Source organism: Orycteropus afer, unplaced genomic scaffold (genome assembly GCF_000298275.1).
Source record: "Orycteropus afer afer isolate SDZICR_OR568_19922 unplaced genomic scaffold, OryAfe1.0 scaffold00069, whole genome shotgun sequence".
Taxonomy (NCBI): domain Eukaryota; kingdom Metazoa; phylum Chordata; class Mammalia; order Tubulidentata; family Orycteropodidae; genus Orycteropus; species Orycteropus afer.
Window position 1 is genome coordinate 4,153,152 of NW_006921656.1, and position 24,265 is coordinate 4,177,416.

At 47.2% G+C, this 24,265-nt stretch overlaps 1 protein-coding gene across 1 annotated transcript in view; it reads left to right on the top strand.

The window, feature by feature from the left end:
* FAM135B (family with sequence similarity 135 member B) overlaps positions 1 to 9,796 on the top strand; it is a 171,398-nt gene extending 161,602 nt beyond the window's left edge. The window contains exons 14-19 of the mRNA XM_007940571.1: positions 740 to 831; positions 1,504 to 1,601; positions 3,527 to 3,678; positions 5,904 to 6,014; positions 7,094 to 7,207; positions 9,591 to 9,796. Coding sequence (XP_007938762.1) covers positions 740 to 831; positions 1,504 to 1,601; positions 3,527 to 3,678; positions 5,904 to 6,014; positions 7,094 to 7,207; positions 9,591 to 9,796 — 773 coding nt within the window. The remainder of the gene's footprint in view (positions 1 to 739; positions 832 to 1,503; positions 1,602 to 3,526; positions 3,679 to 5,903; positions 6,015 to 7,093; positions 7,208 to 9,590) is intronic.
* The last annotated feature ends 14,469 nt before the right edge of the window (positions 9,797 to 24,265 follow it).

The following is a 24,265-nucleotide window of genomic DNA, read 5'->3' on the forward strand; positions in this document are numbered from 1 at the left end:
ATAGCAGGGATTGTGGGGCTGGCGCGGGATCGGGCAGTGTTTCGTTCTGCTGTGCATGGGGTCGCTATGAGTCGGAAATGACTCGACGGCACTTAACAACAACAACAACATCTTTATGGAAGTAGATTGCCCCATCTTCCATCTGCAGAGCAGCTGGTGGGCTTGAACCACCAACCTTCTGGTTAGCACTCACATGCCTTAGGCACTGTGCCACCACAGCTCTTTGCAAGGCTGAATAAGCACCGTATGCACCTTACCTACAAATTTTACTTAAAGACTTACTTAAAGACATACTTAGGAACAGATCTCATTCGTTACCGGGGACTGTCTTTATTTCAGAAATTCATTCCCATGTTCTTTGTGCCTCTGTGACTGGCAGCAACCTCACAGTCTCCAGATCTCATTCCTCTGCCCCTTGGAGTTTGCATGCTCGTGACTCCTGTGTCCAAAGACAAGTGTATTGCCCTGTAGATGAGGAGGTCCTGATTGGCTGGATTGGGGGCCATGCTGATTATTTACAAGTGGAAGACCTGAACAGGTAGTCATTGTATTAAGCAAGAGACTTGAGGGTTGTAGATCCCAGGCTATTCTACATCAGCCATTAGGTGGCATGGCACCTCCTGTAAAATATTGGGGGCAAACAGAATGGACTGAGGGAGAAAGGGGAGGTGGTGTGTCTCCAGCTGTCCTTGTGTATTAACTAACCGTGGGACTGGGGTGGGTTATCCATCGTTTTTAGGGAACAGTGCAGATCTCCGGCTGGTAAAGACTTTCATAGAACTGGGGCTCCCTGGAGGAAAACTGGACTTCCTGATGTCTGAGAAGAATCAGGTATGACAACAAAACATCTGCGCTGAAGGACTCCCCGGGGCATGGCTCACATGAACCCCCTAGAGCCACGATAATGGTCTGTGGACACACACAGATTGAGGTGGGGAGAACATTTCTACCAAAACTGTCCATGTGCATGGAGGGCCTGGAGAGAGACTTCTTGCTTTATTTCAGGAGTGTGGGGAAGGGTAATAAGTGGGATCATGGGAGCCAGGTGATTCTTTTGATCTCCTAGGGCATTTGGGTTGGTGGCAACTTGGAGCATAAATGATTTGGGTCTCCAAGGGGCCCTGCTTGGTGAGGGTGACTCTCATTGATGTCTGTGTAACCCATGACATTTGGTTGTGACTGCTTTATAGTCAGAGGTGATGTGTAGGCCTCTGTTATTTCAAGTAGATGGTGCATAAGTCCTACTGCAGTGTCAGAGATGATGAGAACTTAGAGAACCTGTTGACTACAAAGGGGAGCTGAAAAGTCCTCAACATCCCCGAGTTTCTTCATTATAGCCACTCTGTGGTCCTCTTTCCTGATGCTGAATCCCGATCTGTAGCTCAAGCACCAGGCTTCACACCCCAGAATGCTCAATAACGTTGAATGAAGAAGATAGGCTGTGCACAGAGCGGGCCCCTACCATGACCCCACCCCTCACCTTTCCCTGCTGTCTTCTTCCAGATGGATACATTTGCAGATTTCGATACCATGACAGACCGGCTGCTGGACGAGATCATTCAACACATTCAGTTGTATAACCTCTCCATATCCCGAATTAGGTAAAAGGAAACCACAGGTAGTTAATGCAGGGGGGAGAGGGGACTTTTGTGAGTGCTTGCTGTATACAGGTTCTGTATGATGCCTTCTGGATGTCCCCGGGATAAGTTAACCTGTGCCTTTGAGCAAGTAGATTACCTTCAGAGCAGAATTGAGTACTAGGGATGGTGGACACCCAGATCAGTCTTAGAATGGGTGGGGAAGAATCAACTTTCTGTGGCTCAGTAGAAAAAGTGCTGGTCTTAAAAGCCAGAATTCCTAGGTTTGGATTCTTTTTGTTCTTCCAAACCCTCACAGGTCTGAATCCTGCCTCTCCCTTGTGCCAGCTGTGTAAAACGTTTTCAAGCTTTCTACATCTCTGAGCCTCTGTTTCTCCATTTTTTAAATGGGACCAGCACTGGAACAATCCATTCAACAGCTGAGTAGGTTGCGCATTCAGTAAGAGGTTTTCAGCTGTTGCTTGTTTTGTCTTTCTAGAGTGGAAAATAACTGGTTTTAAATGTTTAGATGGTGATAACAGTCATGAATAGCTTGCATTTTGGTCACTTGCACTATGCCCTGTGTCATTCTAAGCCCTCAGCATTGAAGGTCCATTTAGTCCTTGAAATAGACAGTAACTTCTTCATTTCACAAGTGACGAATCTGAGGCCTGGAGAAGTTAGGTAAAAATAAAAGGATACAGACAAGGCAATGCAATTCCATAGACTGACACTTGTTTCATTTCTTCACTCACTTTATGCTAACCGTAAGAGGGGGAGAAACAGCCTCTCATACAGTAGGGGTTCAGTGAATAATTATTTAGTTTAAACATAACAAGGTATTGAGTCCATGGACCTGTGAGCAGAACATACAGAAAGTATGCCAAGCACAGGGTGGGGCTGAGGACAGGCTGCTCGATACAGATTTTGATAAATGAATGAATGGATGAATGGATGAAGCTGTAGAGGCGGTGAGAAGACAGGTTATGAGGGGACTCATAAGCTGATCTAAGGAGCTGAGATTTTATCCTGTGAATGAGCGGGACATTTCTGTATTAGATGTGCCTTTCAGAAATGACCCCACCTGACCCCAGGAGACTGAGGGGGAGGTCTGAGATCAGAAAGGAACCTACTATAGTGACACAAAGCCAGGTGATGTGCCCACACTTCCTGATGACCACACAGGGAGAAAAAGCTTCTGTTCATGGAGACCCTGCCTGAAGCTTAACAAGGCCTGGCCTTGGAAACCTGATGAGGGAAAATTAGAAGCCCTTAGGTCCTAGTAGAAGTACTCTGGTGGAGCTATAGGTCAGGCATTTGGCTGTCAACCAGAAGGTCAACTGTTCAAATGCAGTAGGTATTCTAGGGGCGGGGGAAATGAGGCAATCTACTTCCATAAAGGTTTACAACCTTGGAAACCCTGTGGGACTTGCTGTGAGTTGGAACTGACTGGACAGCAGTGAGTTTGGTTTCACTTTTTAGGTCCTAATGGCATAGTATTTAAGTACTCAACTGCAAACCAAAAGGTTGGTGGTTTGAACCCAGTAGCCATGGGAGAAAGATGTGGCAGTCTGTGTTTACTCTGTCCTATAGTATCACTATGAGTTGGAATTGACTGGATGGCAATGGGTTTTTGGTTTAGGTCCCTGGGGTGGCATGAACGATTTGCCTTTGACTAGACAGAAGAAGGCCCTGGCAATATACTTCTGTAAGATTAAAGCCACTGGAAACCCTATAGAATAATTCTACCCTGACACACATGGGGTCACCATGAGTCAGAGTCAACTTGACAGAGATCGGTTTGGTTTTTTTGGTTAATTCTCTTTGCCAGTTTCCCTCAGTCCAGTGGGCAGTGGAGGGCTGCTGAGCCCTCAGTGGTCCCAGTACAGGTCTCTCCAGCAGCTAACCTGTGCTGTCAAATCATATGTGCCACTTCTGTCTCTAAACAGCTTCATTGGCCATTCTCTTGGCAACATCATCATCCGGTCAGTCCTCACTCGGCCCCGGTTTCGGTATTACCTCAACAAACTACATACGTTCCTGTCACTCTCTGGGCCTCACCTGGGGACCCTATACAACAACAGTGCCCTGGTTAGTACAGGTAAGACTTTCCCAACCTCAGCATCCTTAAAATGAAGTCGGGGCAGAAGGGAGACAAAACTAGAGGCAGAGAGTTTTCTCATAGAATCCCGGGATTTTGGAGCCTCTTCCAGATGTGGAGAGGCCTGGGCTTAGAAGACGGTCCTTTCATTATGAACCAAATGGGGTAGACTAGATGTTCTCCATGAGCTCTTCTACCTTCAGTTGTCTGTGAACAAAAAGGTGATATCTTTGAGGTTCTGGTCAGAAAGGACTAGAAGAAAGAGCATTGCCTTTGGAGTTGGGCAAGCCTGGGGTGCGTTCTCACCCAGACCTCTAGTGAAGACTCCAGCCATGTCAATTAATCTCTATGATCCCAAGTTTCCTTATGTGTGAAATGGAGATAGTGAGTGTGGGTGTGTATCGATATATCTATAAAAGACATACAACCATGACGATCCGCAGAGGCAAGGATGGTGAGACTTCAGCTGGCTTCCTTTGGGCACATCACCAGGAAAGACCAATGGCTAGAGAAAGACATCATGTTTGGTAAAGCAGAAGGTCAGTGAAAGTGGGGACATCCTCCATGGGACGGATTGACACATGGCTACAACAATGGACTCAACCATACCAATGATTACAAGGACTGGACATTTCGCTCCGTTGCACATAAAGTCGCCATAATTTGGAGCCACCTCAAGGGCAACTAACAACAAGAAGACCTATCTGTCTGTCTGTCTATCTATCATTGATCTACCTATCTAGCTAAAATAATAATGTTGTGAATTAAACAGGAGAAGGAAAAATTAGTATGTTTGGCAAATCAAATATAACTGTTTGATGGGCTACAAGGGCACAGTCCTCAGTTCTGAGGCTCCTATATGTGACTTTGAAGACTAAGGGGCATTAACCCAAGCCATAGTATTTTCAATCACCTCATATGTATGTGAAAGCTGGACAGTGAGCAAGGAAGACCGAAGAAGAGTTGATGCCTTTGAATTGTGGTGCTGCTGGAGAATACTGAAAGTACCAGGGACCACCAGGAGAACAAATAGATTTGTCCTGGAAGTGCGGCCAGAATACTGCTTGGAAGCTAGAATGGCCAGACTTCATCTGACCTACTTTGGTCATGTTGTCAGAAGGGACCACTCCCTGGAGGATATCATGCTTGGTAAGGTGGAGGGTCAGCGAAAAAGGGGAAGACCCTGAACAAGATGGACGGACACAGTGACTGCAACGATGGGCTGAAGCCTAGCAGGGATTGTGAGAATGGCTCAGGACCAGGTAGTGTTTCATTTTGTTGCACACAGGGTTGCTGTGAGTCAGAGCTGACTCGATGGCACCTAACAACAACAATTGTATTTGTTTTAAGGGAGAGACATGAGGAAGGATAAGGAAGCAAGGTCCAATATACCTTAGAAGATGAGGACGATGAGTAGAATTACCAGGGCATTGAATGAGGGGAAGAGTCTTCTGTGAAGAAGGCTTATTACATGTAATGACATAGAAGTGTGGTGTCATCAGCTGTGAAGAAGGCATAGAACATGTAACGTCAGAGAAGTGTGGTGTCTTCAGTGAGCTACAGGCGGCTTTTGTGACTACAGCCCAGGATGCCCTGGGGGGCAGGAGATGGCCATGAAGCCCCCAGCAGGAGCCACATGATTCAGGCCTTCTTTCAGGATGTGACCCTTTAGTGGCTGCTTAACCAGCTGCATCAACTCTAGTTTTTCAGCATCCTAAATGGATGTATAAGGAGCACCCTTATATGCTTTTTGTGTTTAGGATTGTATCCTTAAGCTAAGGAGTCTTGGTGGGGAAGTTGTTAACTCTCAGCTGCTAACCAAAAAGTCAGTGGCTTAAACTCACCCAGCAGCTCCATGGGGAAAAGACCAGGCAATCTGCTCCCAAAAAGATGACAGCCTAGGAAACCCTGTGAGCCATTGTACTCTTTCCCATGGAGTTGCTATGAGGTGGAATCTGCTTGAAGGCACCTAACTACAATCAAACATGCTCGGTCTAAATTCCCAAAAGGGTATGCAGTGGATTGGAGGGTTGGGATGGTTTCATGGTGCCTGTTGCTTTAGCCTTTTCCAGGTCATTTTCACGCCTGCTGATCCATGCAAATGTTTCCTCTGACTTCCCTAGCATACGCTGGAAGTGCCCACAGCTGTCTGTAGTTGAAGATAACTAGAACCACATTTTCACAGCAATCTCACCTTAATGACTCCACTCCAATTCTTCCCCTAGGCTTGTGGCTCATGCAGAAATTGAAGAAATCTGGGTCCCTTTTGCAGCTGACCTTCAGGGATCATGCTGATTTGCGCAAATGTTTCCTCTACCAGCTTAGCCAAAAAACAGGTGGGTAATGTGTTCTGCAGTGGTTCAGTTTGTGCTCATGAGTTTAAGCTGCAAACCCCACTCCTGAGACACAGATCAGTGTCAATGCCATGTTGACCTCACTTTACAGAGGAATGCAATCAGAAGACACAGCATGTACAGCATCTTCATCTCGTCAAGGGGCCAACAGCCACCCATGTGCTTAGCTTCTCTTGAACACTCTCCACAGGGGCTGGGAGACAAGGTCAGTGTAGAGGGTCATCTCACACACAGAAGCTATAGCCACTATTTCCCACCATTGCTCTAAGGTTCTGTTCACATAGGTCCAAGGTCTGTGAGCCAATCCATGGGCTGTCCACCCAACTGCAGTTCTACCAACATGACACAGCCCATTTATGGAACAGTGCTCAAGAGACAGGGTCATTCTCAGACTGGCCCGATCCCACATCTGCACCCTCACTCTGTCAAGAGTTGGAAACTTGACCAAGGTCGAGGGGTGACCTTGGGGCAGCAGTGATCGTGGCCGAGTGGTCTCCAGGTCAAGGTGGGGACTGGAGAGGCCAGCCGCTGGGCCTGCTCAGTCCTGCCCAACCAGCTGGCTAACCTAAGGTCCTCTGCTCGGGGGATAGCCCTTCCTCATTCCTCGAGTGCTGACTCTTGGTACCTCTGCCCTTTCCTGAATGGAGATCCTGCTGTGTCCCCTCAGGCCATTTTCTGAGCCACTTTGTGCCCCTGTCTATTCAAGTACACTCAGCACTTTAACATTCATAGCCTACAAAGAATTTGTGTCACTTATTTTTTCTTTCCCTGCCACTGTTCAGGGTGGCTTTCTGTGTGTCATCTTAGCTTCCATGGCCGATGGGAACAAAGATTTTGTCTTCTAACACGCAAAAGCAGCCTCTCTTCTCAGCCTCCCCTGGGTGCCCACGATACACCCCTGCTCCCCACTGTCATGTTAAATCTCAGACTCGAACACCGTTGTGCAGTGAGATGACCTGGGTCCTGGGTGCCTCTTGCTCAGCCTCTCTCTGGGGCAAGCCTGCACCAAGGGTGTGGGTGAAACTGCCCGAGTACAGATCCCCACCCTGCTCTTGTTCCAGGGCTGCAGTATTTTAAGAATGTTGTGCTGGTTGCATCTCCTCAAGACCGCTATGTGCCGTTCCATTCAGCCAGGATCGAGATGTGCAGGACTGCTCTCAAAGACAGACACGCAGGTGAGCCACGCTTCCTTCCATACCGTTGCCAAATCTGTTGCCAGACTCAAAGGGTCCACTGCTCGCACTCTGCTTAAGAATAACTCAGAGGCAAGCGAATAATAGTTTTCAGCATAGCTTCTATTATTTACAGCAAATGAAGAGACAGGGACATAGCTCTCAAAACATTATCTCACCAGACCAAGTGATTGGGGAAGTTTTAAGCCTAAGGGGAAGTAGGGAGTTATACATGTTCAAAGCTTTTCTGGGAGGTGTTGTGCATTATTTGTAGTGGGTAGCGTTATAAGCTGGTATGGAAGTGGCTGATGGACCTCTTGCTTCTGAAATAGGTCCGTGTACCACCAATGATGTAGTTCTGGTGGTTTTTGGCTCTTTGACGTGAGTTTTAACATTCCAGGTTCAGCTAGAGGGCAGAGTTGTTCTCTTTGTACATACTCCTGGATTAGCTAGGACCAGCTCAGAGTTTACGGCTGAAAAAGATCTGTAAGAAGGAAGGTTGGCAGGCAGTTGGGGAGGGGTGCTCTTTCCTACCTGACTAGTGAAGACTTGTGTATTGCCCCAGGTGTCCTTAGGCCCCATCTATATGATTAGCGGAGGCTTTCCTAACCTAACTGGCTTCAATAGGGACCTTCTGACTTAAGAAATCAAGAGTAAATTCATGGAAAGGAGTATGATGACAAGAGGGTCGTGCTTTGTTTTTTATTCCTGTGCAGCGTATACACAGGAGAACACACACCAATTCAACGATCCCTCCACGTGCAATTCAGTGACGCTCATGACATTCTTCCAACTATACAGCCGTCCTCACCTTCCTTTTCCAAATTGCTCTTCCTCCACTGCCATAAACTCACTGCCCCCAAGCTTCCCATCTAGCCTTTCTAGTTGCTGTCATCAACTTGATCCCATATTGATAGTTCTTTAAAGGAGCATAATGTTCATGGCAGATGGTTTTTACTAATTAAGCTAGACTGATGTTTGGATTAAAGAAGGCTCCAAGGGGTATTTTAGGTTTATGAGTTCAGATTTGAAAGATTGTCTCAGGGCAATGGTTTCAGGGTTAATTCAGCCTCAGTGGCTCTAGGAGAGGTTGAAATTCTGTTCCATGTTTCCACCTTTTTGATCAGAGTTCTTCCATAGAAAATTTTTACTCAAAATGTTCAGTTATAATAACTGGGCACCTTCCAGGTCTTCTGGTTTCATGGCAAAGGAGGCAGTTGTTCATGGAGACAATTCCCCATACATTCATTTCCTCTTCAGCATGGGGCTCTTTAATCCCAGAACTGAGAGGTAGGATTGTATCTGTCTTTTTCTGTCTCTCAGTCTCCCCGTCTCTCTCCTTGTGTCTTTCTGTCTCTCTTTCTCTCTCTATGTACAGATACATAATATCTATACATATGCATACACACACATGCGTGTGTGTATGTATGGATCTCTGGTGGTTCAATGGCTGCTAACTGACAGATCAGTGTTTTCCCACCAGACTTGAGGATCTGCTTGCATAAAGATTACAGCCTAGGAAGTCCTTTGGGGGCAATTCCCAAGTCCTATAGGGTTGCTATGAGTCAGAATCAACTCAACAGCACACAACACAACAACATTTATGTAAAAAACTTGGCTGCCCCGGGTTCGCATTCAGCAGGAACCCCATCACATTGCTGTGCCACCGCGCAGTGCAGAAGAGCTCAGCAAGACTGCTAACACCTGGTCCCAGAAGGCAGGCGGGGCAGATGAGGCAGGAGAGTTACAAGGCCCCTGACTTAAAGTGAGTCTCACACATCTCCTTCCCCTCTCACACCACCTGAGATGGGATGGCAGAGGCATGAAGTCACAGGAAACAACGCTTCCTTCTCTGTTACGTTTCTTCCCTCTTTGCCATCTGCAGGTGTCTGATCTAACGCTCAAGATCTTGTCAGAAAAACAAATAGCAGTTCTGTGGAGTTGTTTCTCTTTTCACGTTTTTGTATACCCTTGAATTTGGGCTTTTGAGTATAGAGATCACATGTCCACGGGGCCTTTGTTTTCAGGTCCAGTGTACTGGGAACCTTTGATCTAGTGGTGCTTGGAGTACAAGCACAGACATGAGGGAGTGCAGAGCTGGGAGTGAATCCACAGAGCACCCCACCTGTGCCCCGCCACACGCACATGCACACACACACACATGCACGTACGTGCGCACGTCCACCATTTTGTAATCTCACTACACAAAGAGAACTCTAATTTTACATCTTTTTGGTGTTGGTCACAAATATTAGAAGGCTTTGGAAAGTGACATGTAAAGTTCTACGCTGGACCAGGAACCTGCCCCTTCCCTAAGGTTTAGTGCTCTTCTTTAGATCCCATTGCTAGCTTTTGAGTCTTTACGGTCCCTCTTCCTTCTTTGCAGGGGCAATTTATGCAGAAATGATCAACAACCTTCTCCGCCCTCTGGTTGAAGCCAAGGACTGCACTTTAATTCGACATAACGTATTCCACGCCCTGCCCAACACTGCCAACACCCTGATCGGCAGAGCCGCCCACATCGCTGTGCTGGACTCCGAGCTCTTCCTGGAAAAGTTCTTCTTGGTGGCGGGACTCAACTACTTCAAGTAGTGGCTTTGGGTAACTCCCAGAAGCGTTTAACGTCCCCTGAGAACTTTCACGGAGACACGCTTTTATTGACCTCTGCCATTTCAAGGTAGAGCTCACAAAGGAAGTTGCGTGGGATGGGGTGGGTCTCGCCAGTAGAGGTGCTTTCGTTTTGGACATTTGGGAAAGCTGAAGAAATAGCATGAAAGACCATAAACCTTGCCCTACTTTGTCTATAGCCACCCGAAGTCTCATTCAAGATGCTTTCTAGAAAAATGAGAAAATAAAGCAGCAGAGTACTTCAAGTTGGTGAGCTCAACTTTTTAGCCACCACTAGCTCAGAGAGAGTGGCTCCCGTCAACTAGATGTGTCTAGTATGTTACTAGCTCATAGCTTTACTACCATTGTTGATTAAATTAAGTGCACACAGCATTTCAGAACTCAGGTTAACCTTTGTGGAGAAGTGGAACTTATTTGTATAAATAGAATCCTTCATAGATTCAAACGTGCCCCTTGTTCAAGACAGTGCAATGCCCATAGTCTCATCCTCTCTTTATTATTCTGTCAATAGGGAAAAAGGAATGCTTTATGAGTCCCAATTGCATTTCAGAAGAGCAGTGGAGGGGGTGACTTCAGGCAGGGAGGAAGAAAGGCAACGCTATTGGTAGAGCCAAACAAAAATATCCACAGGGAACATGTTGAATTAGTGGCTCTACCTAATTCCCCAGACATTTTCTGTGCACAGTCCCGGCCCACAAATTATTTTTATGATCACATAAATCTCTGCCTGAAAAAGGGAAAACTGACTTAAACTAAACTTAGCAGAAGGGGCACTGAGATTAATGTACACGTGTGAAGCTCCTGCTGATATACTTCCAAAGAAATGCTATGTTAGCATTTGGTGCAATTGCAAAAACATAAAACTGAAATCATGAACACAGCCAGCTGCTTCTCCTCTCTGTGGAAGGAGAAAGCCATCTAAATGGAGGACTGCTGGAAGAAGACCTCAGGGGAGCTCGAAGAGGGTGCTGGTCATCTTTCAAAGGAATCATCTTCTTGCCTTAGGAAAATAAGGGCTAGGAAAGATCTCCAAAGATACCAACCAATAAACAATAGGGACAAAAGTGAGATCAGCTAAGGAAACCACAGGCAGGCCAAGGACTCAAGCTAAACCATTATTGGAAAGTGACTTAAGGGGAAGTTTTGAAGATTACCATGGTACTTAACATGGGCCCAAAGACTGAGTACATTCTGTGGGCTGCAGGAGGCCTAGAGGATAATGCAGTTGCACTGCAGTAACTCATGGACTAGAGCAGCAGGGATGCCTAACACGGAAGAGCCTTCTTTGGGGAACAGAAGCTCCTGCCTCTGCAAAAAATCCCTTCTGAGGTTCCGAAACTCATGTGGGACTAGGTTCTAGGTCCCAGCACTGGTACCATAACTCTGGGTCACTAATGCTGTGGTAATAAAGCTGAGAAATTCTAGGCCCATCTTAGAATTTTAGATTCTATCATATTTTGCTATATGACTTTGCAACATGAATGTAGACCATTCATATGGTATACTGAATATACAATATTGTGTACTAATGGTCTAATATACAAAAACAAGCCCAGGTAGGCAGCTCTACAGGAAGGCAGATGTGTGCATAGCTTTCAAAAAAGAAATTGTACGTTCTGCAAGGGCAGGCTTCTACACAACCGTTTAGAGGTTCTCTGTAGGTCCTTCCAGAACTTGCATTATACTCTAGTGTTAACATATATGGGTTCGATGACTTCTCTAGACACTTTCCCATTTTGGGTATTTTTGGAGGTTCCTGAGCTCTGGTGGCATAGTGCCTAAGGCATTTGACTGCTAACCAGCAGGCTAGCAGTTCAAACCCACCAGCCGCTCCTCAGAAAGAAGATTGGGCAATCTATTTCCATAGCGATACCACCTCGGAAACCCAAGGAGGGTCACTATGAGTTGGATCTGACTTGATGGCAGTGAGTTTGTTTTTTGGTTTGGAGTTACTGCTGGGCATAGACTCTGGCTACTCATACCCAGGAGGGATTGGTTTCCTGGTAGGTGAAGGCCGTGATGTTGTGTTTCCTGGCTTAGACAAGTGCCCACGCTCAGTGCCAGGACCATGAGTTCGTAGCAACTTCTTTTGACCCAAACAGGAATCCTGCCCCTTGGATGAGTCTCATTAATTTATGTTTCTGATTCCCATCAGCCTTGTGAGTCATTTCCTGGTCATTTGAAAGACTGTGTAGCCATGGAGCCAAGATGAACCCCATGATCATTGTCTTTTCAGATAACCAGATGCCATTTTTAACATGCTGTCTGGACATGGTAAGAACTCATGGCAATAAACGTCCAGCTGCATGGTGCACCTCTTCCTCATAGGGGTGCTCTGCTGTCTTTGTAAACCCTCTCTGGCCTCCAGGCATCTATTCTAATTGTGTAGGAAGTACTTCGCTATATTGTAAATAGGAGCAGCAAATGTTGTGTGTCATGCCTCATTTGAAAAGGCTTTTTTATGTCTCTTTCTATTGAAGTATAGATATCTAATATATATGTATGTATCTATATATATATATAATGTAAAACAGGGACATTCTATTATTGATTATAAAAATTATAAACAAAATGCCTGCCAACATACTGGTCTAATATGTCTTCATTTTCAGCATGAGTTTTTTGTTTTGTTTTTATTTTTCTTTTAAGGTTCTCCAACATAGCTAGACATAAAGATTGCTAATATTGAGATTAATCAGAATTTGGTTTTCATGAGAAAATTAAATCCAGAGAAGCAGGTATGAACTTAAGGTAACGTATTATAGTAACCTTGGTGATAAATAAATACCTCAGTTGCTGGTTGAAAGCAGCTGCTATGTTAGGAACTCAGAGAGAAGGTGGAGAGGGGATGTTTGTTTCTACAGCCCCTGGACCCTTACTGAGCAACATCACTTTGTGCCAGACAGGAGCAAAAAGATCAAATATAGGCAGAGTCCCAGCCTGCAAAGAGCTCAAGGAAGTTTCAGATTTGTAATTGCACCATGACAGAATTAGGGCTCTGAGGGAGGGATGGGCAAGGAGGAGGGTGGTCCTGGGAGTCCAGTCTTCATTGCAAGGGAAGGCCGAGAGGGTAGTCTTAAAACTAAGACTTGAAAAGTGAGAGTATTTTCTTTCAACAACCAAGTGTGCTCTCCCATCAATCTATGATTCATTCAACAAATGTGTATTGAAGGCCTACTATTCACTACAAGGATGTATTGGTGAGATGCAGTAACTCAAAGTCTAGCATGGGATGCTGCCAATCAAAGGGAAAATGAAATAGGTAGGCACCATGGCTATGGTGGGGGTCCTGTGGGTGCTCAGAGGAGGGACGTCCATCACACACTGGAGATACATGGTACGGAGTGGGCAAGAAGGGCTCCATGGAAAAAGTTAAGTGTAAGTTGAGACCCAAAGGATGAGTAAAATTGGCCAGATGAAGGGTGGGTTGTATGGGTCCCTCCATGAGGGAACAGAATAAGCAAAGGGCTTATGCGGAGAGAATGAGCCAAGAATATTTGGGGAGCTGGAAAGGCAGATGTAGAATATGTTTAAGCACAAGACTGAAAAAAATCAGAATCCACGTGGAATTCTCTCTTCTTATATCTGGGCGAATTTTCCAGTGCTATAACTAGTGGGCAAATGCCCACTCAGAAATGAGGGTCCCCAGTGAGACCAAGCTCCTCCTCTCCATCATCACATCCCTCCTCCAGAGTTGGTTTTGCAGGAGAGATTTGGCCTTACTGTATGAGAAGTCCAAGGCCACATCCCTCCTCATCACTCATTCCTGAAATTCCACTTTGAGGAGCATAGTCCATACCCCTAAATATATGACAAGGTAGGTGCTTCTAACCTGATGCTGGGCTGCTGCACGGGAACGACTGGGACAAGTGACATCACACGGCTAGGTCTGTGCTGATGGCTCATGTGCTGGGAATGCCCTACTGTCAGGGCCGGGGGCTCCCACCACGGCCATTCCTCATCTTTATCACAGTGTTTCATTTGTGTTTTTGTGGGTTCCCTGCATTTGTACATGTGCTCCTTGAGGGCAGGACCCCATGCCCAATTCATCCACGTGTCCTGCTGTTTAAGTCATATCCTGCTGCGTGGATCACTGCCTGACACAGAGTGGGGGTAGAGTAAGCAGGGATCAGTTCTCTGAAAACTCATGTTTTCTTCTCTAGCCTCTTATCCATCCTCAGCAACTGATTCTGATGCAGAAAGGTTTTGACATCAACTGTTTCCCTTCTAACCTTCTGAATTTGCAAGAGAAAATAGTTTCATGAGATAAGAGACCAGCATGGTATTTTTGTATAGTGAGAAGAACAACTACATCTTGGGCCTCAGTTCTGTCACCTGTAAAACAGGTTTGAAAGCATCTACCTTGACATATATATTGTTGTTGTTGTTGTTATGTGCCGTTGAGTCGGCCCCGACTCATAGCGACCCCTCCTTGGGTTTCCGAGGCAGTATCACTACGGAAGTAGGATTGCCCAACCTTCCTTCTGAGGAGTGGCTGGTGGGTTTGAACCACCAGCCTTCTGGTTAGCAGTCAAGTGCTTTAGCCACTATGCTACCAGAGCTCCTTGACATATATATAGGGCCTGTATATGTAGGGCCTATGGATGAAAAAGGAGCTCTGGTGGCATAGTGCCGAAGGCACTTGACTGCTAACCAGAAGGCTGGCGGTTCAAACCCACCAGCCACTCCTGAAAAGGAAGGTTGGTGACCTTTTGGTTCATAGTTGGATGCTTTAACTAATGCACCACCAGAGCTCCTGAACCAATCCCTGCTGATAGCAAACTCTTCACTACAATTACATTCACTTGCTGCATGTGCAGCTTTTAAATCATTGAAATGGCTTTGAGCCTTTCCTTGCACTAAAGTAAATCTAAATAAGAACTGTATGCACCTGTTCCAACTTCCCTACACATTCAGCTTAAAGACACACTTAGGAGTGGATCTCATTCATCATCCAGGGACTGCCTTATATTGTAAGCCATCGTTAAGGTGAGAGATGAAGAAAAGGCTCAGTATGACGTGCAGATGAAAATAATGTTCCTCCTAATTTAAGTCGCTTGACAGCTTCGATTCTGTAACTATCATTTAGAATGCTCTGCATTGAGCTGCAAAGGCTTCTTGAAATGCCTTTCAGCCTAAGGTAGGGTTGTTACATAAGGCAAAATACTCGGTTCCATCATTCTTGTCCTCATGACCTTTAGTAATAATCAAGGGACATGAAGCTCACCTGTACCCAGAACTTTGCTTGTTTTTATTGTTGTTTTCCTTTTAAAGAGTGCGCTTCACTTTGTCCTGCAGGTTCTCTTCTCTGCCTGTAAGAGTCTGTGCCTGTGGCAGCTGTAATGTTACTTTCATTCACCATTTCCCCATAACCTCAATTTGAATGCATTTTTCTTCTAAACAGCCTTTGCTCTCTGTCTGGCTCTGGTGCCTGGTGCCTGGCACTGGTAGCTACAGCAGACCTTGCCCTTCAAGGATTTCTAATCTCGGGGGGGAGGGGTCGAAGCCCACACAAATACTCCAGGCTGGCTTCATCAAGCCAGCAAGCAGGTGGGAAATGCTGAGAATCTCATCATCCCAGCACCTCTTAGAACTGATTGCATTCCTGGGATCATGGTCTCGGCATCCTAGCTGGATCTGAAAACAGACAGTCAGGACAGCTGAGAGCTGCAGCGCTCAGGTAGGACTTCAAAGCCTCGCTGAGGCCACCATCCCCGGTCAGTGTCAGGTTAGGAAACTCACGAAAGAAGAAGTTTAAGGGTGTGTGTTCCAACGTAGTGTGTTAAGTAGCACTGCCTTCTGCCCAGCATATCACCTGTATCACCTGTCTGCAACACAATTTCTTTGGATGCCCTGAGGCTAGGCTTTCTCTTTTTCAAATAAAAAGTATATGTGTGTGTGTGTGTGTGTGTGTGTGTGTGTATGTTGTTGTTATGTGCTGTCGAGGTGGACCTGACTCACAGCGGAAACGTTGGGTTTCTGAGGCAGTATCACTACAGAAGTAGATTGCCCAACCTTTCTTCCGAGGAGTGACTGGTGGGTTTGAACCACCAGCCTTCTGGTTAGCATTCAAGTGCCTTACGCACTATGCTACCAGAGCTCCTATGTATATATATAGTAGTATATGTATCTGTAGTAGGATCCATAAGGCGCTCTGGTAGCATAATGCCTAAGGCACTTGACTGCTAACCAGAAGGCTGATGGCTCAAACCCACCAGCCACTCCTCGAAAGGAAGGTTGGGCAATCTACTTCTGTAGTGATACCACCTCAGAAGCCCAAGGAGGGGTTGCTATGAGTCGAGTGCAACTCGACAGCACATAACAACAACAACAGGATCTATAAGCATATACCATCCTCGGACTTGGCCAAGGATATTAGCCTCTGTCTCATGTTTACTGACCTCAAAGGGCAGGGATCTAGAATTTTTCATTTTATTTTTATGTCATTTAATTATCTTTGCTTCAAATGTGACCTGCTACCTGGCAAAAGGTAAAGGCAGACAGGGTCTTTGGCGTGTTTCCTTTCTCTGACAAAGAACCTGAATGTACAATTGGAAACCACTGTGAGCTCCTGATGAATTTACCTGTATGTCCCATATCGTCACCTGTACACCCTCAGATATTGCCTGTAATGTGGTGACGACAGTAACAACATCATCTGTGCCACATGGTTCTACTGTTTTTCTGCACTGGCTTTCCGCTTGGCATTTTGTGCAGCTCGTCATGTGTGTAGATGAGAACCAGCCCCAACAATAATAAAATCCTTTGGCTTTCTTCTTGCCAGGATTTGGTGTTTATAGAATGGACAGCAGCTGCACTTTTAGGAATTATCTCTGTGTTTGGTCAGAGGATGTTGGGAGGACAGCTGGGGTTCACTCTATAGGAAGGGTCTAGGGCATCTTAGGGTGGCTGAACGGAGCACAAGGGAACTCAGAACTGGGCCTGAGGCAGTTCAGTTCTGGGAAGAGGGTGTACATTCAGTGAACAGAAGCCCCAAGGTCTTCATCCCTCGGTCCAATGCACTTCAGTCTCAGGGGTTTCTAACAGCTGCTCACTCAAGATACACCAGGAAGTGACTGGTGATGGAGGTGACACACAGGATGGGGGCTTTGTTGAGTATGTGTTAAGGACCAGAGGCATCATGCTGTGGGAGGGGTGTCCATCGGTGCCTATGATATGGAAAGGTAAGTCATGCTCACTGCCATGCCCACTGTCTCTTTCTAGTAGACTCCCCATGGCTCTAGTCTTGCTGGGAAAGGACCCAAGGCAGTTCTGCAGTGGGTGTGGTTTGGTGTCTACACAATTTAATTCTACCCCCACTGACCACAGCTCATTGGACCAGGGATGGGCAACTGATCCAAGGACAGAGTGACCTGTGTGAGGCAGATGACAAACAGACCCACCAGGGATGAAGACAGCAGACAACCCAATAAGGAGATCCCCAGATGCTAGACTGGAGAATTCAAGAACAGCAGGTCTTTGGTCATGGACAGAGTGAAACATGGGATTGCCTGTGGCAGTGGGCTCACAGCCTACGGGAGACTGCTCTCTGCACCGCGTACCAGGCAGCACAGGGGGCAGAGGCCAGGGTTCTTGGGGCTGCAGAGGACACCCAAAGCCGGGTAATAGCAGAATATACCTTGAAGATTTTCGACTCAGAGGGATCCCATGTGACGGAGTAGAACTGCCCCCTTGGTTTCCTAGTTTGTAATCTTTAAGGAGTCCTGGTGGCAAAGTGGTTATGCACTCGTCTTCTAACCGGAAGGTTGGTGATTTGAACCCATTAGCCCTTAGGGCAGAAAGAGAAGCCTTGGAAAGAGTGTAGGGCAGTTCCACCCTGCCCTGCAGGGCTGCTGAGTTGGAATCCACTCAGTGGAATATATATTTTTTTGAATCTTTAAGGAGTCACAGCATCAGGTCAGAGCCTCGGGTGGGTTCCAGTAGCCAACCTTTCAGTTAGCAGCCGAGTCCTTCACTGTTTGTGGCACCAGAGCTCCTTCATTGTTCATGACGAGGGGGTAAACTGAGGCGCGGAGATAAGACAAGGCAATCTGGGATTCCAAGCGCCCCTGAGGATACAAAGGTAGAAGAGACCAGGGCTTCCCCAGGGGGTGGGAGGGGGCGTTCCCGTGGATTGCGAGGTTCAGCTGGATTAGGAATGATGCCCTGGTGTCTGCAGATGTGGGATGGACAGGAAGGTGTGCAGGCACAGGGAACCGCCTGCGCAGAGGCACAGGGATTGGTTACACGTGACTAACAGCTGAGGGCTGCGGCAGGACTAGGAAGCAGGGAGGGGAGGTGCTGGCCTCGGGCCACCGGAACAGCCTCAAGTAGGCTGCAAGCTGGAAGGGGCGTGGATAGACTGGACGGAATGCTCCAAACCGGAAGGGACGTGGATGGGCGCCCTGGGTAGGACGGGCAAGAACACTTAAGGAGAAGATCCTGGACAATGAAAATGCTTAATATGCAGTGAAAGGCTCAACGGCACAGTAGGTCGAGGCAGGAAGTCCAGACAAGCTGCAGTTCATAGACCAGTGGTTCCTGATAGGGCACATCCGTCAGCATGTCATTTGCTGGGACAGTGGTGACGGCTGGAGTGCGCAGCCCATGTGATTTCCAGGGGGACTGACATAACGGACAACAACATAACTTCCTCTTACGTTCTCAGATGCATATTCTGAAATGATGCTAATGCTGGCTAACTGTATTATTAGGTGCCAGTGCCTTGCAGGTGATCGATACACCTGACTTGGCCATGTAGCCTGCTCACACCAGTGCCAAGCTGACCACTCACCATCAGTTCATCTCTTACCAGGCCAAAGCAGTTTAATACCATCCTCCCAAGAGCACGCCCAATGCCTACCAGCCTATAAGACCAGATACCACTAGCCAACCAGCAAGGTGGCGACATTGTGTACCTAATGTAGAACAAAGACTGCGTGTGTGTTGAGGGGTGGTTTGAAGGACCTGTCCCCCTTCTTCCCCACTGGCCCTCACCCTCCCAGAGCTCCCATGCTGCACTGGACAGAGCTCCTGTTGGCAATAAACTTTTCCATCTGCATGGACTTTTTTGCTCTCTTACGTTTCTTTTGCTTTTTAACTGAAGGGATTTTGTCACTTAACCCCACAACCCTCTGAAATACGTATGAGCATTATTCCCATTTTATCGAGACTAACTTGCCAGGAGCAGCCAGCTAGCAGAGGGGAAGCCAGGATGCCAGGGGCCCAGCGCAGGAGTCTGCGGCCTGAGGCTCGGCTCCGAAACACACTGTGGACCACACTGGAAGCATCATCTCTTATTTATATTTTCTCTGAATTATTTTGATTTTAAATGAAGTAGCTTATTATAGTTATTAAAGATGCTAGTATCTGTAACAGTATAAAACCAAACTAAAATCAAACCCATTGCCATTAAGTCAATGCTGACTCATAGTGACCCTATAGGACAGAATAGAACTGCCCCATAGGGTTTCCAAGAATGTAAGTATTTATGGAAGCTGACTTCCACATCTTTGTCCCATGAAGCAATTGGTGTGAGTTTGAGTCACTGACCAAATGCTTGAACCACTATGACACCAGAACTCCCAGATCGAGTATAGGAAACGTTAATGGTGTAGCTATAAACCTCGTAACCTCTAGGCCATTATTTCCAAGGACAAAAACAACTGCTCAGGTTCCCCAAGCTTCTGGTGCTCTTGGCCACACTGACCTCACCTTGTTAAAGTCACTGGTTCAACAGGTTTATTTTGCAAATGAGAAAACTGAGGCCCAGAGCAGGTACCTGACTTGCTCTAAAGCACACATTTCATTAGTGGCTTGGCTGCAGGAAACCAGGAGACCTGAGTCCCAGCCCTGTGTTGACCCGGCTGCTACCTGTGTTCCCCTCCATACGTGTGGCGTATCCATCAACCGCTTCTAAACCTGGAGTTGCACTTCCTCCCAAAGCTTCTCAGTGCAGTCCTGGCTTTGGGACTGACTACTGCCTTCTTAGCTGAGTATTGCTAAATTTCCTTTTCTCAGTTCTTAGTTGTTGGCTTCTGTCAAGTCAGCTCCAACTCATAGTGACCCCACAAAAAACAGAACAAAGGGTTGCCAGGTCCTGCACTGTCTTCATGAGCATGGGTGTCCTTGAACCCATTGCCGGCTGCTTCTGTGTCAACCCACCTCAGAGAGGCCTCCCTCATTTGGCTGACCCTGAACTTTACCAACCATGAGGTCCTCTTCTGGCCATTGGTCCTTCCTGAGGACAAGCAGAAGTCTTCCCATCCTTGCTTCTAAGGGGCACTGTGGCTATCTTCTTCTAAGACTGGCTTGTTCATTCTCTTGGCATTCTGTGATCTATTCACCTTCCCTCTACACTGGACCTTTAAAAAGTAAGGGAAGGCTGCCTGAAAGAGTGGCATTTCCTCATATTCTGATCACTGGGAATCTCTAAGCCCTTTTAATATGAGACCGGTTGTTGGGCTTGTTCTCGTTAAGTCCTGGGATTGTAGGTTGAGCGTTAATATTTGCTTTTTGGCTTGATGTCATTTAAAATCCTTCCAGTAATATATTTTCCAATAAATTAAATGGAGAAGGCTTTGAGCCATGTTTTCTTTCTCCTGTCCCTCCCCCACACACTCTGTTTCAGGGCCTCACCCCACTACATCAACCAGTAGCTGCGGAACCCTTTGTGAGAAGGGTGATAATTAGTAATGATTCAGAAAAATTGAAGATGGACTTTGGACTCAGAACATCAGAGGGGAAAATGATCACGAGTCCCAGCTTTTGTGAAAAGTTTACTCCACACAGCCATCTTGTGAAACTCCCAACGGGCTATGTCACTTCCTGTTTGAAACCCCTTAGTGATTCGCTCTTGTTGGCATTGCTGTTGAGTCTGCTCCGACTCCTCGAGGCCCCGTGGAACAGAGTAGAACTGCTCCATGGGGTTTTCTAGGCTGTGTCTTTATGGCAGAGATCACCAGGCCCCTTCTTCCATGGCCCCGCTGGGTGGTTTGATCTGCCCACTTTGCAGTTAGTAGGTGATAACCATTTGCACCACCAGAGACCCTTCTTGAGCCCCTGCCAAAGCCAAGCCAAGTCTGCTGCTGTCAAGTCGAGTCTGGCTCGTCGTGATCCTGCAAGACAGAGCGGAACTGCCCCAGAGGGTTTCCAAGGCTGTAAATCTTTGTGGAAGCGGACAGGTTCACCTGTCTCCCATGGAATAACTGGTGGATTTGAACTGCCCACCTTTTGGTTAGCTGCTGAGTGTGTTAACCACTGTGCCACCAGAGCTCCTTTGTGCCACCTCAAACCAAGAAACCAAATGCACTGACATTGAGTTGATTCCAACTCATACCAACTCCTTTTGGGTTTCCAAGGTGGTAAATCTTTATGGAAGTTGATTGCCCAGTCTTCCTTCCATGGAGTGGCTGGTGGTTTTGAACCACCAACCTTCTGGTTAGCAGTCAGATGCCTTAGGCACTGTGCCACCAGAGCTCCTTTTGTCCCACCTGTTGTTATGTGCCATCAAGTCAGACCCAACTCATAGTGATCCCTCCTTGGGTTTCTGAGGTAGTGGTGGTTGTTGTTGTTATGTGCCGTTGAGTTGGACCCACCTCATAGCGACCCCTCCTTGGGTTTCCGAGGCAGTATCACCACAGAAGTAGATTGCTCCATCTTCCTTCCAAGGAGTGGCTAGTGGGTTTGAACTTCCAGCCTTCTGGTTAGCAGTCATGGGGTTTTATAAATGTTGGTTATGATTCATCTACCCACCATGTACTCAGACGCTACTCAGTGACAGGTACCATGGATGTCAAGGAGGATGGAGAGATGTCCTCGCTCGTTCTAGTGAAGACCATTACACAGGGAGAACTTGAGACTTCCAGAGTGAGGTGGCGAGGAGCTCAGCAAAACCACTGCTTAGCGGGTAAAAAGTCAAGACACAACACAGCAACCACTCAGCATCTCTGGAGATGGTCCTGAGGCCGTAAAGCAAATGGAGAATCAGTCACTGAGGAAAATCCACTCCATCTCAGGACAGTGAGCCCAGCATTTGAGCCAAGACCTGTGTTACTGCCGACCCCACTTCTGTTCCAGAAGTTCTTCTCAGCCAGATAGGTGGCACTGTCTCCCCTCAACTCCCAGTCGGGAGCTATGGTTTCACCATGGGAGGTGCAGGCTACTGGTGTCCCTATTCCCATTACATTCCCAGCCCCATGTGCCAGAGGGTCCGTTCCCAAAAGAGGGTCTACCCACGCCCTGCCCCCAGCCCCGTGTGGCATACGGTCCATTCCCTGTCCCTCATCACAGAGGGTCTATTCTAGGCAGGCACAGCTGAGAGGACCAGGTTTCCTTTTCCCACTCAGCCCTCCCTTGTAGTCTGGGATGTGTATTCCAGCCATGGTAGATGAATACTGGGGCTCCATCACCCCTACCCCAACCACTTGTAGGCTGGAGGTTCCACTTAGGGAAGGGCAAGCCAAAACCACCTGGACTGACACAAGTCAAGCCTCCATCCCCCCAGCCAGCAGAGCGTCACTGTGGGACAGGAGGAGCGTCATACCGAGTGCTGGTGCCACAGCACAGGGATTCTGCCCACAGGGAAAGGCAACCAGAGCAGAGGAGCTCTGACTGAAGGAGTAGACTTTTGGGAACAGAAAGTGCAGAACTCATGGCCCAGGGCACTGTGGGAAGCAATGGAGATCTTGGAGAACAATTCAGAGGGCTGGTTGCCCTGATACAGCCTCGGCAGCTGAGCAGCCAAGTTTAATGGAGGAAACCAGGGACAGAGATAGCCAAGGGAGCCCCCCTGGGATCCTAGTCAATGGGCTGCATCCACTAAGGCATGGGGCAAGCTTAAAGGGGTCCTCACATATAGACTAGTCAACATGGAGCTGAACTCTCACTGGGATACGGACTTAAACATAACCTCTGTCCAACACTGAACAATAAGCTACTTTGACCCAGAACAACTGCCAGCAAGGATGTGGAGACATTGGAACTTTCATCCATCGCTGGTGGTGTTGTAAGATGGTGAAACAGTTTGGTAATTTCTCAGAAGATTACACAGAGTTATCATGTGGCCCAGCAATGGCACTCCTAGGTGTATACCCAAGAGAAATAAAAGCATGTATTTACACAAAAATGTGTACACAATTGCTATAGCAGCACTGTTCTCCATAACCAAATGGTGGAAACAACTCAAATGCCCATCAATGGATAAATGGGTGAACAAATATAGCATATTCATGCAGGCTACTGTTTGGCCATATAAAGGAATAGAGGACTGATTCACGCAAGGGCATGGAGGAACCTTCAAAACATTTTGCTGTTTGAAAGAAGCCTGCTGCAGAAGACCACATAATGTATCATTTACTTTTTATTTTATTAAGTTTCCAGAACATGTAAATCAATCTCTCTCTCTCCTTTTTCTCTCTCTCTCATCTACCCCCTGCCTTCCTACCTATCTACCTACCTGGATAAAATAGGTAAGTGGTTTCTTAGGGCTAAGGGAGAATGGGAAGGCAAGGGCTTGACTATTAATGGGTCAGGATTTCTTTTAGGGGATTGGAAGTGTGGTGAAGTGAGAGTGAGGAGAAGGTTGCACAAGCCTGTGGATATACTGAGAGCATTCCATCTGCACTTTAAACAGATGAGGTGCAAGGCAGGAAGTCTCTCCACTCCCTTTCTAGACCATCGACCACTCACTCTCCCAAAGGGCCAAGGACAATATCTGTACATTCCTAAGGCCCTCTCCTCCTGAAGCCCCTCCAGTAGCTTTACGTTTTAGCTGGAAGAGAACCCCTGGTCCCGGACGCTAAGGAGCTGGTCTCCATCTGCCGCCCTGACTCCTGTGGCCACGTCCTCACCTTTCTCTCCATTTCTGCTACGCCGACCTGAGCTCATCTTGTCTCTCCATCTTAGGGCCTTTGCTGTTCTCTCTGCTCTCAAGTGAGCCTGGAGTCCGGGTTCTATGCAGGGAAGCCTCTTCATTGACATTCAGATTCCAGCTCCACTGCCACCTCCTAGAGAAGCCCTCCTTGACTACCCACCCTAGAGCCATTCTCGGCCCCCTGTGTTTATTTTCCACCTAGCATTCACAGTCTTATGAATTTTCTTTGCTTGGATCATCACCTGGATGGCAGTGGGTTTAGTTTTGGTTTGGTATCTCAAGCATCAGGAGTAGCGCCCCAAATGGAGCAAGCACACCATGAATATCTGTGGAATGACTTGTTCATCTTCTAAAGTCAAGGTAAACCTCCACGGCTCCACAAAGCACTCTAAGAGTCCCCGGGAACAACCAAGCCCCCTCCTGGTTTTCTCCTCGATCCTAGTGCCTCTGAACAAGGTTGGTGCCCGCTGAGGGTTACATCATGCGTCAGTGTGTCACGGCTTGTGCTTTGTGACTAGTCTGGGGGTGAAGACATTTGTGACTGGTTGCTAACCCAAAGG